The sequence below is a fragment of the Amblyomma mixtum genome, chromosome 5, assembly GCF_055824585.1.
Source record: "Amblyomma mixtum isolate Tamu chromosome 5, ASM5582458v1, whole genome shotgun sequence".
NCBI lineage: Eukaryota > Metazoa > Arthropoda > Arachnida > Ixodida > Ixodidae > Amblyomma > Amblyomma mixtum.
In genome coordinates, this window is record NC_143016.1 from 45,421,162 (window position 1) to 45,436,990 (window position 15,829).

The 15,829-nt window shown below is 49.4% G+C and overlaps 1 protein-coding gene across 1 annotated transcript; it reads right to left on the reverse strand.

The window, feature by feature from the left end:
- Positions 1 to 1,762: 1,762 nt before the first annotated feature.
- On the reverse strand, positions 1,763 to 4,548 carry LOC149341962 (actin-5C-like). The gene is made up of 4 exons (XM_089544264.1): positions 4,406 to 4,548; positions 3,737 to 3,903; positions 2,504 to 2,990; positions 1,763 to 2,419 (listed from the first exon to the last, which is right to left on the reverse strand). Exons 2-4 carry the CDS (start codon positions 3,860 to 3,862, stop codon positions 1,902 to 1,904), a joined length of 1,131 nt encoding a protein of 376 aa, XP_089400390.1. The 5' UTR covers positions 3,863 to 3,903; positions 4,406 to 4,548; the 3' UTR covers positions 1,763 to 1,901.
- Between the last annotated feature and the right edge of the window lie 11,281 nt (positions 4,549 to 15,829).

The following is a 15,829-nucleotide window of genomic DNA, read 5'->3' on the forward strand; positions in this document are numbered from 1 at the left end:
ACTGTAGTTAAGCACGTTCCTTTCTTCTTGAACACAAACTTTTACGACAACAGACTCTTTTTTTCCCTTCCGTTTCTTTGTCATCCATGGGAGGGGGGAGTGACTATCGGGCAGCGTAAAACTGAGGAACCTGACGTATGTAGAAGGAAAGGCTGGCAGAATCGGTCAAGTATACGTGCAAAGCAACCGCGACATCGAAGGCTGCAGCGGAAGTAAAAGGTAAACCGGTTGATGAAGTTGGCTGGCGGAGAGGAAACCAAAACTTGTTGGGTGCGGCAGAGCTTGTTTTTCGCGAGGCAGACCAACAGCCCCGGCGGCCGTGACCAGACGAACTTGGCGCCGCTCATTGCCACGGCCGTCTGACGTCAGCGCGAAGGGTGCGTCAGGTATCGTCAGGGTTGCGAAACTCACCACTGGCTCCATACATCAATACCCCAAGCGCTAAAAGGCTCAAAACTCTGCGCTAGCAGACCGTCTCGCTACCTGCAGGACTTGAATAAATTTTCTGCTTCTCAGGACGCGATAATTGAGGCAAAAATTTGTAGGTGGCGCTTCGAGCTTAAAATGTGTAACCGGCTTTACCATTCCCAAATTTCCGTCGAAGCTCTGCAAAACTCGTAGAATGAAAGAAGCAGGAGGGAATGAGTGTGTGTCGGAGATGCATCTTTCCGACCTCGAAACTCCGTTGTAAGGTCTTCAGTAAGATTTTTTATTTTCCCGGAAAAAAAGGGTACGCGTTCGTGCTGTCAAAACTTGCAGGTGTCCCTGTACTAAACAAGTCGCGCTGTTAATTACAGTAGTAATTGTCTATCGGTTTCTGAATGACGACGCAGCTTTCCGTTATTCTCAATTCCTGAGCAATAACAAAGAGCGTCGTTGCCTTAAACAGCTGTGAAGCAGCTTTCACGGAACACCGGTGAACTCTTAACTCTGAAAGCCATGCGTTGAGCGTAGTGTCACGGCCGCATGTTTGCAACGCACAGGTTAATAACTATTGCCTCAGACATTGAACTCTGCCGTCACCGTGAATGCTACTTCAGTTCCGTTTGCTTGTCTAAGCATTCCTTGGGAATGTTCGTTGCGAAACTTCGCCACGCAGTTGATCGGGGAAATCCCGGACATCATTTGCCACTGACGTAAGAGCCGCAGCGTACTCGGAGGCTCACTGCAATGACACATCCGCTGTTTCTTCAGGGGTGCTCTGTACTAGACGGCTGAAGCTCAGGCACAGCTCACTTGGAAGCGAGTCATCCTTGTCTGATCGCAGTCTCCCTCCACTCGGTTGAAGCCGAGGTCAGAGACATCCAGAAGGGACACAAATTGATCTACTGGAGACTGGATTATAGGCGCTGCTTGGCAAGGCAGCACTGCTCCGACACATTAACGCACAACTGGGGCCATGATAGCCGCCGTGTATGCCTGGGCCATCAGAGATCGCGGCATGAATTAGGCGCTTGCAGCAGGAAAGCCATTGCTGGCAAACCGTGCAATCGCAGGACAGGTGTAGAAAGAGAAGAGGTACAGTGATGCAGCTTCGGCAATTTATTTCAGATAGAAACACTTTATAAATAAGACTTTTTGGTATCTGAAACAAATTGAAGGGATCGGGAAGCATCCCATCTGGGCAGTGGGCGCGGTTCTGCAGAATACTTTTAAAGTCGACCAGTTCGTGCAGTGGTCACCTGCAGGAAAGAGGAAGGAAAAAAAAAAAACAGCCACCATGGCACGCAGTCCTTTTCTCTCCCATTTGCCCAGAAGGGACTCCGTGGAGCCGCCACCCGCGGCGGCCGTGCAGACTGCAGGGACCGGCAGCACTTCCTCTTTCTTTTTGGTTAAGGCTTGCGATAAGCACCAACGGGCAAGAAGAACAAAGTTTTTGCGGCGACGGTTCACCACACAGCCTAGAAGCACTTCCTGTGCACAATGCTGGGGCCGGACTCGTCGTATTCCTGCTTGGAGATCCACATCTGCTGGAAGGTGGACAGGGAAGCCAGGATGGAGCCACCGATCCAGACGGAGTACTTCCTCTCGGGGGGAGCGATGATCTTGATCTTCATGGTGGATGGAGCCAGGGCAGTGATCTCCTTCTGCATACGGTCGGCGATGCCCGGGTACATGGTGGTGCCGCCGGAGAGGACGGTGTTGGCGTACAGGTCCTTACGGATGTCCACGTCACACTTCATGATGGAGTTGTAGGTGGTCTCGTGGATGCCGCAAGCTTCCATACCCAGGAACGAGGGCTGGAAGAGGGCCTCGGGGCAACGGAAGCGCTCGTTGCCGATGGTGATCACCTGACCGTCGGGCAGCTCGTACGACTTCTCCAGGGAAGAGGAGGAGGCGGCGGTGGCCATCTCCTGCTCGAAGTCGAGGGCGACGTAGCAGAGCTTCTCCTTGATGTCACGGACAATTTCACGCTCGGCTGCACGAGAGGAGAGAAGAATGCATTAAGCGCTATGGCAGACAAAGTGGCAGGAAAAAATGATCAACGGGTGGTGACACCTACCAGTGGTGGTGAAAGAGTAGCCCCTCTCGGTGAGGATTTTCATGAGGTAGTCGGTGAGGTCGCGGCCGGCAAGGTCCAGACGCAGGATGGCGTGGGGCAGGGCGTATCCCTCGTAGATGGGCACCGTGTGGGAGACACCATCGCCGGAGTCGAGCACAATACCGGTGGTACGACCGGAGGCGTACAGGGAGAGCACAGCCTGGATCGCGACGTACATGGCGGGCGTGTTGAAGGTCTCGAACATGATTTGGGTCATCTTCTCACGGTTGGCCTTGGGGTTCAGAGGGGCTTCAGTGAGCAGCACTGGGTGCTCCTCGGGAGCCACACGCAGCTCGTTGTAGAAGGTGTGGTGCCAGATCTTCTCCATGTCATCCCAGTTGGTGACGATGCCGTGCTCAATGGGGTACTTCAGGGTGAGGATACCACGCTTGCTCTGGGCCTCGTCGCCCACGTAGCTGTCCTTCTGGCCCATGCCGACCATGACACCCTGCGGAAGAAAGACAGGGGCGGCTGAGATCGCCGTCGAGCCAACGCGTGGCCGAAGATCGCGTCGCCATATGAGCGCGGCAGGGAAATTCCAACGCGTCGTGATGACGACACGCCCCCCACTGCTGAAAGGAGTGCAGCGAGCACAGGCGGCGAGGAACGGCGGTGCATCGATCGACGGGGCCAGCGACCGGCAAGGTCGTCACAACAAAGCAACGCCGGCAGGCGGGAGAGAAGCGGGGCACGAATCACGTGACGCCGGCGGCCGGCGCGTCTTGACCATATATGGGCAAAGCAAGACGCCGGCTCCTCAGGGGACCGGCGAGTGCGAAACAAGTCGCGTCGGCTGCTGCGCAGCGCTCTCTCCCTTTCGTCTACGCCGCCTTTCCCATGCTCGAAGCCGCCCTACGCTCTGCAATGCAACCGTGAACGCAACCCACCATAAAATGCTAGGCCATCGCGATAAGTTCCGAAATCATGACCGAGATGCAGATCGGTGATTTTAGGATTACCCAAACGCCGCTCTGGCAGCGACGGGAACGCGCCAACCGCATCCAACAGGTAGCAGTGCGCTGCTGAGTATGAAGTCAGCCGCCATGCGAAATAAGCCGATACATCCGGCGTTACTCGCAAGAATTTACTTGCTGCAAACACCGTTAAAGCCTACGACTGGTCGGGAGTCTCACACGATCACTATGCGACAGTTTAGACCGATGCCGAATGTACTACGCGGTAGGAGTGACTCACCTGATGCCTGGGACGGCCGACAATGGACGGGAACACGGCGCGGGGAGCGTCGTCTCCGGCGAATCCAGCCTTGCACATGCCGGAGCCATTGTCAACGACCAGGGCGGCAACGTCGTCGTCACACATGGTGTCTGGAGGGTTTTTACCTGTGTAGGTGAAGTGGAAACCTAGAAAAAAAAAAGCGATTGCAATGATGACTATAGCAACACCCAGAAGGCGCGCCTACAGATGGGCACTTTGAAATTGCCGCATATTTCAAAGGGAAATGATCTCCGACACGCTGACCATGGGCTACGATAATATTGAGTTTGGCCGCCACGGCTAAACAGGCATCCAGAGCCGACGAGAAATCAAAAGCGGTGCTATTAACGCTCCAAGAGAGGGAAGCTAAATGAGTTCAGTCAGAATTATTGAAACGATGCAATGTTACCACATAGCAAGACTTAGGCACGCGTTAGAATCCCCACCCTAACAAACGCCCACAAGTTAAACACTTAGAAGCGACACGTTAAGGCTGCACTAACAAGCACAAGGCTTAACTGGAGCTGTCAAACTCAAAATCCAGGGTACGAGTAATCCAGCCTGTTCGATGGAGCAACGCCAGCAGAGATGAGCACAGGAGACGAGGACCCAAGCACCGCACTTTGCAGAAAACGCAGAGGCACTTACGAGAGAATTTTACGCTGGCTCCCAAGCGAATCCAGGGACACGACTGCGATGCCTGAACGCAGCCGGCGGCCTTTTTATCGCACGTGCGTTAGCGCCGCTGAGCCCCGTTCAAACCACAGAACCAGATTGCCATATATGGTAGCGGCGAAGCAGCGCGGCCTGCCATTGGTCCAACGCCGCGCGCCGGAAGTTGCCAGCGCCCAATGACGAGCGCGGCGTCAGCTATGCCCATATATGGCTCGTGACGTCATTTTCCGGCGACCCGGAATTTTCTTTTGCCTCGCCGGGCGAGCAGCGCCGGTCGGCGGGGCCGGCGGTGTGTATGCTCGAGTGGTTTGCCGGCAGCAGCCGGTTTTGGTTTCTTTTTCGGCGGGTGCAACGGCAGGCAGCTCGTAATTGACAGACAACGAAAAGAAAGCCGTGCAAGCGGTGCTGCTACTGCGCAGGGTTGGGAGGTGTGCTTCTTCGTTGCAGTAATCGGTCGGCCCCGGCTTTTTCGTTCTCCTCAGCGATGCTCGCGTGCGAAGTCCAGCCAACGGTGCTTGCTCGGCTGCGCTCGCGCACTACGCCGTCGGATGGATTCCCGGCTGGCCCTTTTTTTCTCGGAGTAGGTAGCCACGTAACGGTGTGCCTGTGTGTTTGTGCGGGCTTTGCGGCACCGCTGAGGATTCCCCTCGCGCGCTCTTGCGAGCGCAGTTTTTCGAGCTCGTTGTAGCGCCTGCGACCTCGTTTACTGGGCGGCCGATACACTCCCGGGAATCGCCGCGCGGTGCCATTTTCGCCGTTGAGAGGACTTCAAGGGCAGGCGCGCTCGTACGGCGCGCTTTTTCCCACCTGCGTCATCTCCCGGAGGGCCTTGTCAGAGGTCTCGAGCGCGCGCGTTTGCATGCCGCGTGCTTTCAGCTCTAAGGTCGCGCTGTATAAGCAACCTCGCTATGCATCAAAAGTGCGAACAGTGACAACGCGCCCAAGTTTCAGCCGAGAGCAGATAACCGCATATCATACGAGTCGTTATAACAATAAAAGCGTCCGGTGGTGGTATGCGCTTATTCAGAGATAAAAGCGATTCGTGCCTGAACAGCCTAGCTCGGAGCTAGCACCTGAACAGGACGGGTTATTTGTCTTGCGCGCTTTGTGTGCAAAGAAGGCAGGTCCGATTTCGATCGCGTAAAGCCACGTCTCGCTGGATCAGCTTCGACCTGTGTGGTGTTTCAGTCGTGTGCTTATTCGACATATCAACACGCCGAGTTCAATCTGATTGCCCAAACCTGCTTGTCTCGGCAGCTGAGCAACTGCATGTCTTGATTCCTTTATTTCACCCAAGTGGATGCGAAGCAGGCCGTTGCGACGCTGTCCGGTCACGCCCCGTCGTGCTATCGCTCGTTCCTGCGAAGCCGCTGAAAGGGGAACGGCCGTTTGCAAATGGGCGCGATTTTCGTTATTAATGTGGTGGGTGAAACGCTGGTTTTGGCGGCCTCAGGACGCGTGTCTCTGGCCGTGTGATTGTTCCCGCGCTGCGCTTATACAAACGTCCGGTGGTTTTGGGCCTTGTTGGGTACGTCAAATTTACTTTGTATTTCGCATCGGGTTGTCCTCAGGTATTTCAGTCTGTCCTGTTTTCATTTTTCACCTCTTCCCATTGCTTTTCAACGCGCGATATAGCGAAGCCGCAAACTCGTAGTGCTATTATTTCTTTTCGAATATTCTCTCACAGATCGGCTGGCTGAGCGTTTGCCAATGTAGAGCGCAAGATCAGACTCGACCAGTGGGTCGAATTATCGAGCGCTGTTTAAGGCGCATTCTGGTGCGTTTAGTCGGCGCTGGAATAAACTCGCGTCGCATGACGGTGGGCCTCGCGGTAAAGTGATCTCAGCGCGCCGGCGTGTTTGTGTTCCATCTGCCGCTAGTTTCGCTTGCGCTGTCACGTACTGAGTGAGTCATGCAACAGCCCCGAGATCATAGTTTGTTGCGCGGCTCGCTGGGATCCGCCCCTTTGGAGATGAAAAGCCGGACGCTGAGGCAGGGTTTATAAAGCTTTGTATATATCTGCGGTTCCCTTTATACGCGTACCGGGAAACGTCCCTCCTCGATCGATATGTTACCGCGTATTGATGACGACAAGGCCATGTACAGATACAGCCGCCAGTGGTCGTTTTCACAGGCGTACTACGGTGACGTTCAGTGCAGTTTCTGTCGCAGATCTCGGAAGCTGAACGCACTGTGGTCCTTACCTAACAAACTCGACGTCGTCATAAACGTACCGAGCTTTAATCAAAGCGGCAGGGAGACGTCCGACTGTAGCTCCAAGTTATCTGCGACAAACGGGTGTTTTGCTGCTTATAGCAAATGCCCACAGAAGCACAAAAGGTCGAATTACCGGATTTCACTCGAGAAAATTCCATGCCGTTATCCTCGTGTCTTTTTAAGGCCGTTCGCGCGTCGGTTTTTCAAGACGCAAGCACGTCGAGCAAGCGGGGAAAAAAAAATTATCGAACGAAATGTAGTAGTGAGCGCAGTAGTAGAACTTTTTGACGGGTTAGTTCTTTCAAGTAGAGAGCGCTTCAACATCGTGCTTCTTTATAGCGTCGGGTCAAATCTCCTTTGCAAGACCCCTTCGATGGTGATAAACTTATCAGAACTGAAGTTATGCCTTTGCAGCCCCGGTTCTTTTTCAATGGGTTCCACGCAGTATTCCACGCCTCGATGAGGGGCCCCACTTTTGCAAGAATGACGTGTAGCTGCACCCAAGGTGATTTCCCGAGAATATTTATCCGATGCGCCAACTCCCGCGTTATACATGTGAAGCGAGTTTTACCATTCTTTACCCAGCACGTTTTTTAAAGTGCTGAATGACTGTCAAAAGTAATAGACGAGAAGTGCTATAGGTTTTGGCACCTAACGCCGAATAAAAAACTGCGCACAGTGAAAGTGGGCGAGCTTTATTACTTAAACGTACATTTCATCACTAGTTAGTAAATATATATCCACGCATGCAGAGCTATCTAGATGTTGCTGTAGTTCGTCGATGTGACCACTTAGTCCATGAAAGAGCACCCCGGCTAGTGTTTCTGTCCCGATATAGCAGGAGGCGTTATGTTTCAAAGCGACTTTCCACGGCCTCGCATGTATACGAGGCACGACACACGGAGCGGCCCGTATTCAATCGGGCCACTTATGTAGAGAGTGCCCTTGAAAACGAGCTGTGAGGTTGTCTGCAACGGCACAACGCCTCGGCCACGTCTGGAGACATGATGTACTTATTGAGTTCCCGTTCGTCGTATCCAAACGGCCCGCCGCCACCGATGGCTGGCCGTTGAGCAAAAGCGGTGGACGCCACAGACGGAGTGGCCTCGTTTAGAGAGGGGTGCGAGTGAGCGCGCGGCAATAAAAGGCGCGGCGTCGCAGGGCTACCTCTGAGAGTAGACGCACTCTGTATGCAATACTGCTACGCGGAGTATTAAACAGTGCGCACGACAGACACACGCTCGCGGTGGTTGGCCTAAAATATACATATATACGAGCGAGGCGTTCTCTATGCCGACCGGCCCTTACAGAAGCAAGCATGTTCAGTAGGTCTGGCGCCGACAGCAACTTAGGAGTGGAGCTAGCGTCTTCTCTTGAAGGAGGTTGGTTTGGACACGGGATGGGCGGTCAGCCGCTTCCATTTCTGTCCGCGTGGCCAGCGAGCAACGAGGCTTAACCGTCGAGTGCTTCATTTTATTCAGTTAGATTAATGAGGGGGAAAAATGAGAAGGTTAATCGGTCGTTAGCTTATTAATCAGTCATTACTCGGTGCTCTAATATCGTGCTGATGAGTCTGTGTTGCGTTATGTGCTTGGTGTTGCAGGATTAACCACGGGGTGCCCTTTAGCTACGCACTATTTATAAATATATGAAAAAAATTCATACTTCGGACCGAGAAAAAAGTTGCAACCAAATCAAGCACTCTGTGTGTTTACCCGCGAAACGGCCGACGACAAAAGTAGCAAATTTGCACGTCATATTATTTGCTCTTCTCGTTGGGCGCAAGACTGGGTGGTCAGGCGGTCCACCACGGCCCCGCTCCGCCCAGCCCGCGGGGGATGCTGGGAGTGGCAGCACAAAGGCTGCTGCTCTCCGTGTGCTGGCTGGCTGGGTCGCTACTTTTGTCGGCGACGCGTTTGCCATGCCCTCCGCAACTCGGAGGCCGAAGCCCCGCATGCGTGCCGCTCCCTCCGGCCCCGTTGCGCGCAGCCCGCCTTGAGCCCTACACTGTACGGGTGCACAGACTTGAGAGAGGGAAAAACAGGATTAGCGTTTCGCTTTACACTTTTGTCGCAGCCAAAGCGCCCGCGGACGTTTTGTGCTGAGGGACCGCGCTGTGTGGGGTGCATGTATTAGTTCAAGTAGGGTGCCTCGATGCCAGCGCCGCCTAAGTTCAAGAAGTTCGGTGCGAATCAGTTTGTTTTTCAGAGAAGAGTAAAGTGGTCAGGCGCGTGTCAGAGGGGGGGGGGGGGGGGTAGGCTCGAGGGGACCCGAGCTGCCGAAGTTCCCGTCACCTACAACACACGACTCCAGTTTCTAAGATCACAACGACAGCACTTTCCCCCTCCGCATAAAAAGCTTAACGCTCAGGAATCTCGGGACTGGAGGCAACTCCAGACCGATACATTCCCCAATCTTCATAAATACAACATCATTTTCCCCGAGCGCTATAAAGTAGAATGCCCGTGGTGCGAGGACCGGCCCGATGCATACCACATTACATGGGGATGTAAGGGCCAGAAACCCCCGGACATCACAACACATAGAACGAAGTAGCAATGGGAGACCTCTCTGCTCAGCTCGGAGCTTGATCGGCAGCGCTCAATCGTTGCGCAGGCTAGAGCGGCGGCCAAGGCCAGTGGAGTCTTGAAATGAAGACACCACCCATTGTACATTTCTCCTCGAGCATTTTGTTTTCCTTGTCCATAAAGTTTTCTACTACTACTACTACTGCCCGGGCCCAGTTCAACCATCCCCCCCCCCCAAAAAAAAAAAAAAAAATCCTGGCTACGTGCCTGAAAGTTAAGGGCTTGTGCATAAACACCTGCTGCTGCCCTATTGCTATGGTTGCTGTTTGCTTCAAGAGGATGCGGTTTATTTGTCATGCATTAAATAACACGCACGCACATACTGAAAGAAGAAAGGAAGCGCTATGACGTTCTTTAAAAGCAAAATAAAAAGACTGTGACGCAGGCGCCTCGCTGTATTCTTCGTCATCGCCCTCCTAAAGGCACACCACCGTCGTGCGACGGACAACATCCATTCGGCGGCTACGCTGATTGTATGTGTGCTAACTCTTCACTGCTGCCTTTGAGGTGCGCGCTATTGTTCTTTGAGGCTGCATCGCTCAGGTTCAAACCTTCACCACCAGGCGTTAGTTGGGAAGGCCTGCAACCACTGCAAAGATTTAAAAAAAAAAGAATACTGTTGGGTTCTTGGTGGTAACTCAGTGAGAAGTAGAGCCGCCCGCATAGAAAGCAGTAGCACTGCGTAATCTTGGGAAAAAGAACAGTATAAGTTCCAGTGGTGAAAACGGAAGTCGCAACTGGTGCTCTGTGCGTAACTGAGCATTTATTTCGATTGGTAAAGAAAAAGAAAACAATGCAGGGTAGTCCTGCATCCTTCAAACGGCATTAATCCGCGCCCGAGACGCTTGACACTCTCCGGACCACGTTCTAAGCAAAGTATGGCGTAGTATACTCTAGTTCGTGGGGTTTGCAGTGCTGCTAAGCCGCACGTGGACCGTGAATAGGGGTTGTTTTACGACGCCTCTCATTTTCAAAATCTCTGAATCATCACCAAGTGTTTTTATAAGACGTACATCGCTCACTGTCTGCGTCATAACTTCACTAACTATCGGTTTAAATCTTAAAAAAAAAAAAAACGGTCGTCTCGATCAAAAATTAAGGAGCCTAAAATTAATAATTAAAAGCTAACTTTTCAATATTACTTAACCAGCCTGCTAGTTAGCACGTCTCAGCTGTATTATGACACGTTACATTGCTGACAATCCAATGCCAAAAAACCGCTCTTCTACTCAAAAAGGCTATTTTGAAAAACTTGTGTAAAGTCTTAGGGGAAACAGACTGTATATAACGAAGTTGAAGGGGCCCGGCGATTATTTCGTTATAGCCGTAGCATCGTTATAGCCCGCGTTGACCGAGCTTCGAAGGGGAATCATCATCATTCCTTCGTAATATCCCATATTCCATTATAAACCGTTTCATTATAACGAGGTTCGACTATATATATCCTGTATGCGATGATGACGTCACAAGGTCACGTGACCTAGGTTGCGGTGGACGATAAACAATGTAAAACAATGGCCATACAGCGCTAGCGCACCTAATTCGGATTTGGCCTAACCACGCAAATCGACCGTAATTTTTTATTCATGGAATCTAATGACGCTAACAACGTTTATAACCTAACAAACCACCCTCAACACGAAACCATGCATAAGCGTTCTAGCTTCCGCTCGGCTCTTCCAGCGCTGCCGCCATCATGCGGACTGCGCAATCCGAGGTCCTCTTGCGATGACTTTTTTTTTTTAATTTCGAAGCTTCATTCCCGCGAAGAGTTTGCTGCTTTCACAGTTCGTTCCGTGAGTGCAGGAGTTTCGAAAGCAAGGAATACAGATGTATTTATCACTTCCCCCACCCAACAACTGGGCAAAGTTATCGAGACATGAAGGCAACTAGACAGAAAGGCCTGGCTTTAATGCCTATGCGAGGCAAGTGCATCTGTTGTTGGCCCGTTGCTTTCGCTTCTTTTTCTTAATTGGTTTTTGCGCAAATTTTTTTTAAGACATAAACTTTACGTTTTTTTTTCTTGTGACTCGATCACCAATTTCAGCAGTTTTTCCTACGGCCAAAGCATTCCATATTGTAACCATTGCAGTAAACATGACCATTTCTGTGTTAATTATTACTACATCAACTGCTCTTCATCAACCATTTCGAATAGATCAACTGCTGAGAAGCAAGACAAGATAAAGAGTAAATGAATTTTGACCACACAGAAGTGCCACACATATCATGGGAAAAAAAAATGAAATTGTTCCCGGGAAATAAATTCGCCGAAAAAAATCGCGTTCCAAAATAAACATCGAGTAAAGCCCTCCGAATTTGCAAAAAATGAAAAACGAAAAGTCCAACCCCTACACTATGGGGAACGCCGTTAAACAGGGAGAAAGGGGGGGGGGGGGGGGGGGTCGCAGACTTTTAACCTTCGGGCTTTCTTCTTTTGTGACACAGTAAGTCAGCGTGTGATTTTATAACACTTACTATGCGTCGATTACTATAATCATTTTCCTCGTGAGAAGATGTCGTGTCGCAGACGGCTTCTTGTTAATCGTTCATTTCAAACACTCGAATTCTTCGCGTGCGTCAAAGTGAACGAATTGCGTGAAAAAATATATCTCGCCGAATGGAATTGCAGCGAAGTGAATACGCCTGTCTTTGATGACATTTATGTTTTCTCAACATTTTTCCCGCTGGTCATTCGCGTGCATCCGCAAGGGAAAGTAGAAGAAACATATGAGATACCGGCACTGCACTGCCGCAAGGGTTCTTTTTCCTGCGCCGTTCAGATGCAGTTCGAACCCGCCTTTGGGAACAAATCAATACTTCCTTCGAAGAACATACAATCTTTCCCCGTTAATATGGACACTTTGGTTCCCGAGCAAAACTGTGCGTAAAGCGAGTTGTCCGTATACTAACGAATCGCGAAGAAAATACAATCAGGAAGAAAAACCAATGCCATGTTTAAGGTCTGCTTCTGTGCAAAATAGCGGCCAGTGAAGATGAAATTAGACATTAATTTGGGAGTTACAAGAGCACTATCCTGGTCGTCATTATGCTTGAAATAATGTTAGGCTTAGGTTTGGTCCCAAAGCGATTCAGGATATGAGGGACGCCGTAGTGAAGGGCTCCGGATATTTCGACCGCCTGGGGTTCTTTAACGTGCACTGACATCGCACAGTACACGAGCCTCTAGAATTTCGCCTACATCGAAATTCGATCGTGCGGCCGGGATCGAACCCGCGTCTTTCAGGTCAGCAGCAGAGCGGCGCCATAACCACTGAGCCACCGCGGCGGCCTACTTGAAATAATGTGGTGCATGCAGCTTGATCCGCCTATAATATCGTCTGGTGGCGGAATGACTTAACCCCTACTACGACTGTTATTCATTTTTTGCGCCTCAACTATACTTAGTTCACATCCCACGAGTCGCTGAAGCATGAAAACGCAAAAGAAGAGGGCCATGACTCTGTCATTTGCACTTCTTTACGGAGTTCCTTTTGGTGTCCTGCACTCAAAATCTAGAAAATGGAGCATCTGGTCGACATGGGAGACAGTTACTGCGCCATTTAATCCTTTCCTCAAAAACCACAAAAAAAAAAGCATCTGGTTTGGGTAGTAGAGATTTTGTTCTCATCACCGTCCATATTGCGCTACAAAGATATACGGGCCCCAATGAGCCCTATGTATTTTCCCTTAATCCATTGTCCGGACGGCGAGTTTCCATATTAACGGGGCGTAAATGCACTGAAAAAATTTTGTCCTCGGAAAACTCTCCATTGTTCGAGTCGCCATATTAACGGAGGTCGTATTAACGAGGCACGACTACAACAAGCTTTAGGTAAATATTTTAACAGATAAAATTTTCAGAAGTAAAGGTGCGACATGTAGATAAAAAGAGAGAATCAGGCCACGTATAGCTTCGCACAACGGAGCAGCTCTCAGCGAACAAAAGAACGCCCCCCTGCACTATGCTCACTCACTCATCCGGGCAACACGTATCAGACGGAACATCCCGCGCACGCAGTCATCAAGCTGGCTGCTATCGCATTCGTGCTGACGTGTGTATAGGCGCGTTATCGCACATGGGAGCACTCAATGGCGGAAGCTTTGCGTCACGTATTGCAAGGCTGCTAACGAAGGGCTCGCCAGTATTGTGTCACTGTGCACACATGTGTGCTTGAAGCGTCCGAAATCGAACGTGAGCGCCATCCATGGGCAGATTGCAATGTTCCCGCTCCCCTTACCAAAATATTTTTATTCAGTCTATAGACTGTTATAGACTTCTGTCTATAAATCTATACACTCTCTATAGACAAATACTTAGAGCAGTCTATAGGCAATACGAAAGCTATAGACAGTCTATAGACAATCTATAGATTTATGACCATATATCTTCTAGTAGACTTTTGTCTATAGACAGTCTATAGACCATGTATAGACAAAAAGAAATATCTATAAGAAGGCAATGTAGTCTATAAGAAGTTTATAGACTGTCTATAGACCATTTTTATTACTGGTATACCGACCAAAACAGAGGCTTAGGTTCTACACTCAAAGGGCGCTGCGATGCACATGTTCATTGTCAAGTTGTATATATATATCGATGTACCTCTATAGAGACCCCTTTAATTTTAATTAGGCCCGTCGTTACTGCAGTTCTTTCGCGCTAAAAGCTGCGCAGACGCCTATAGGATGCGATCTGCCACTGGGCGTGGACATTCGATGAATCTCAGGAGCGAACAGATTTATTTATTTATTTATTTATTTATTTATTTATTTATTTCAATACCCTGAAGGCCCAATGCGGGCATTACATAGGGGGGGGGGGATTCATCAAAGAAAACAACAGATATACAACACAGAATACAAACGGCTGAAAACAGAAGTAAACAAGTGAAGAAGGCAGGTACAAGCTAATAAGAGAGAGAGAAAAAAAAAAGGCTAGGATGAGGTATTTGAGAAAATGCATATGTAGCAAACCCCGCAAAAAAAAATCAAGAAAAATCCCGGCTTCGAAAGTTACTAAACACAGCATCTAACATTTTGCGGAACGTTACGGCCAACACACACACACTGGGGCAATCAAGAAAAAAAAAAGAAAAATAAGAAGTGAATCACACAGTGATAAAAAAATAAGAAAAAAATAAGGAGAATAACGCACATCAACATATGTTAGAATTTTCTAAATAGGACCAAAGAGCTGTTTGAAATGATGATGTTTCAGCGATAGTCGCAATGCTGGAAGGAAGCGAATTCCACTCTTCGATAGACAAGACCAAAGGTGAGTATTTGTATAGCGTTCTGTCCGAGCGAAAATAGGTTTAACCTTCTGCATGTGATCTACACGAGCCGATGTGTGCGGAGCCAGGAGTGCGCGCTGTGTGTGATCCTGAGATAAAACGACGCCAGGTCTCAACGAAACAGCTAAAAGTGAAGTTAAATAAACATTTTTTTTCCCCCAGAAACTTCAAAGAAAGCGCTTCAGTTGTAGAGGCCTATAGGGATGGGTGAGTGTGCAGCAAGTTAAAATGCCACCGGCAAGAATTTAGCGGAATGGGTGGTACAAGTTGTTTCTGCAAGCAACATGAAGGGACACGTCACGTACTACTTTCAAGGCAGAGCGTATAGTGAGAGCAGAGGGGCTATAAGACGCAGTTACTTCGTATAAAGATATAGAGAAGGCATGAAACATAAAGCAGCCCGTGAATTTTTTATTTTTTTTTTGTCGTTAATGGAACAGAACTTCTTTCTGCCTCCGAACACAACTAACTTTGCCTGTACTTAACCCTAATGTTTTTTCCATATAATTGTACACGCCAGTTCCAGTATGGCGGCATCAAAATTACGTAGACAAGATGGATAAGGCTTAAATTTTGGGTCTTTGTTGTGGTTTTGACAATTACAGCAGACACTACAGTGCGTAACTAGCAAGAAAGATTTTTTTTGTCAGTAACTACTCCACAAACACTTGCTATCATTTAAGACTGAAGTTGTTGCACACTATGTAACTGACATGAACTGCAGACGATCTCTGTATTGCTCAACCAAGTTAAGTCTAATTGCGGTGAGAGCACTCATTTAGATTAGTTGTGAGACAGATGCGCATAAAAACTTATTTCTTGCTTGGTCTGCAGAAGACGAGTAGTATGTGTGATGAAGCTGCTTTAATTATGCCAGATGAACTGTTTGTCTCAACTCTAAAGTTATTGCTTTCTCTTGAGTTTTGCCGGGTGCGTTTTTACTAGCGCACTATACGCTTTATTATTTGCTTATCCACCCTCATTATACGATGCGTTTAGTCCCCCCCCCCCCCTTCCCCGCCCTTTGTGGCATGATTTTATAGCGCTGTGAGTACTATAGAATAAAAATGAATGAACGAATAAAATGAGATTAGAGGAGGCTAGAGAAGAGAGCAAGCAAAGAGTAAACTAGCGGGGTGGACAACACAACTGCAATGGTTTTGGAAATATAAATGGCAGTAGTTGTACGTGTTCGTAGGGTGACTACTGTAAGTCACCATACAATCCACAGGAGAAGTTGCAAAATACCTACGAATCGATATATCAGGCTAAATCAAATGTGAGTAATGCCGCTC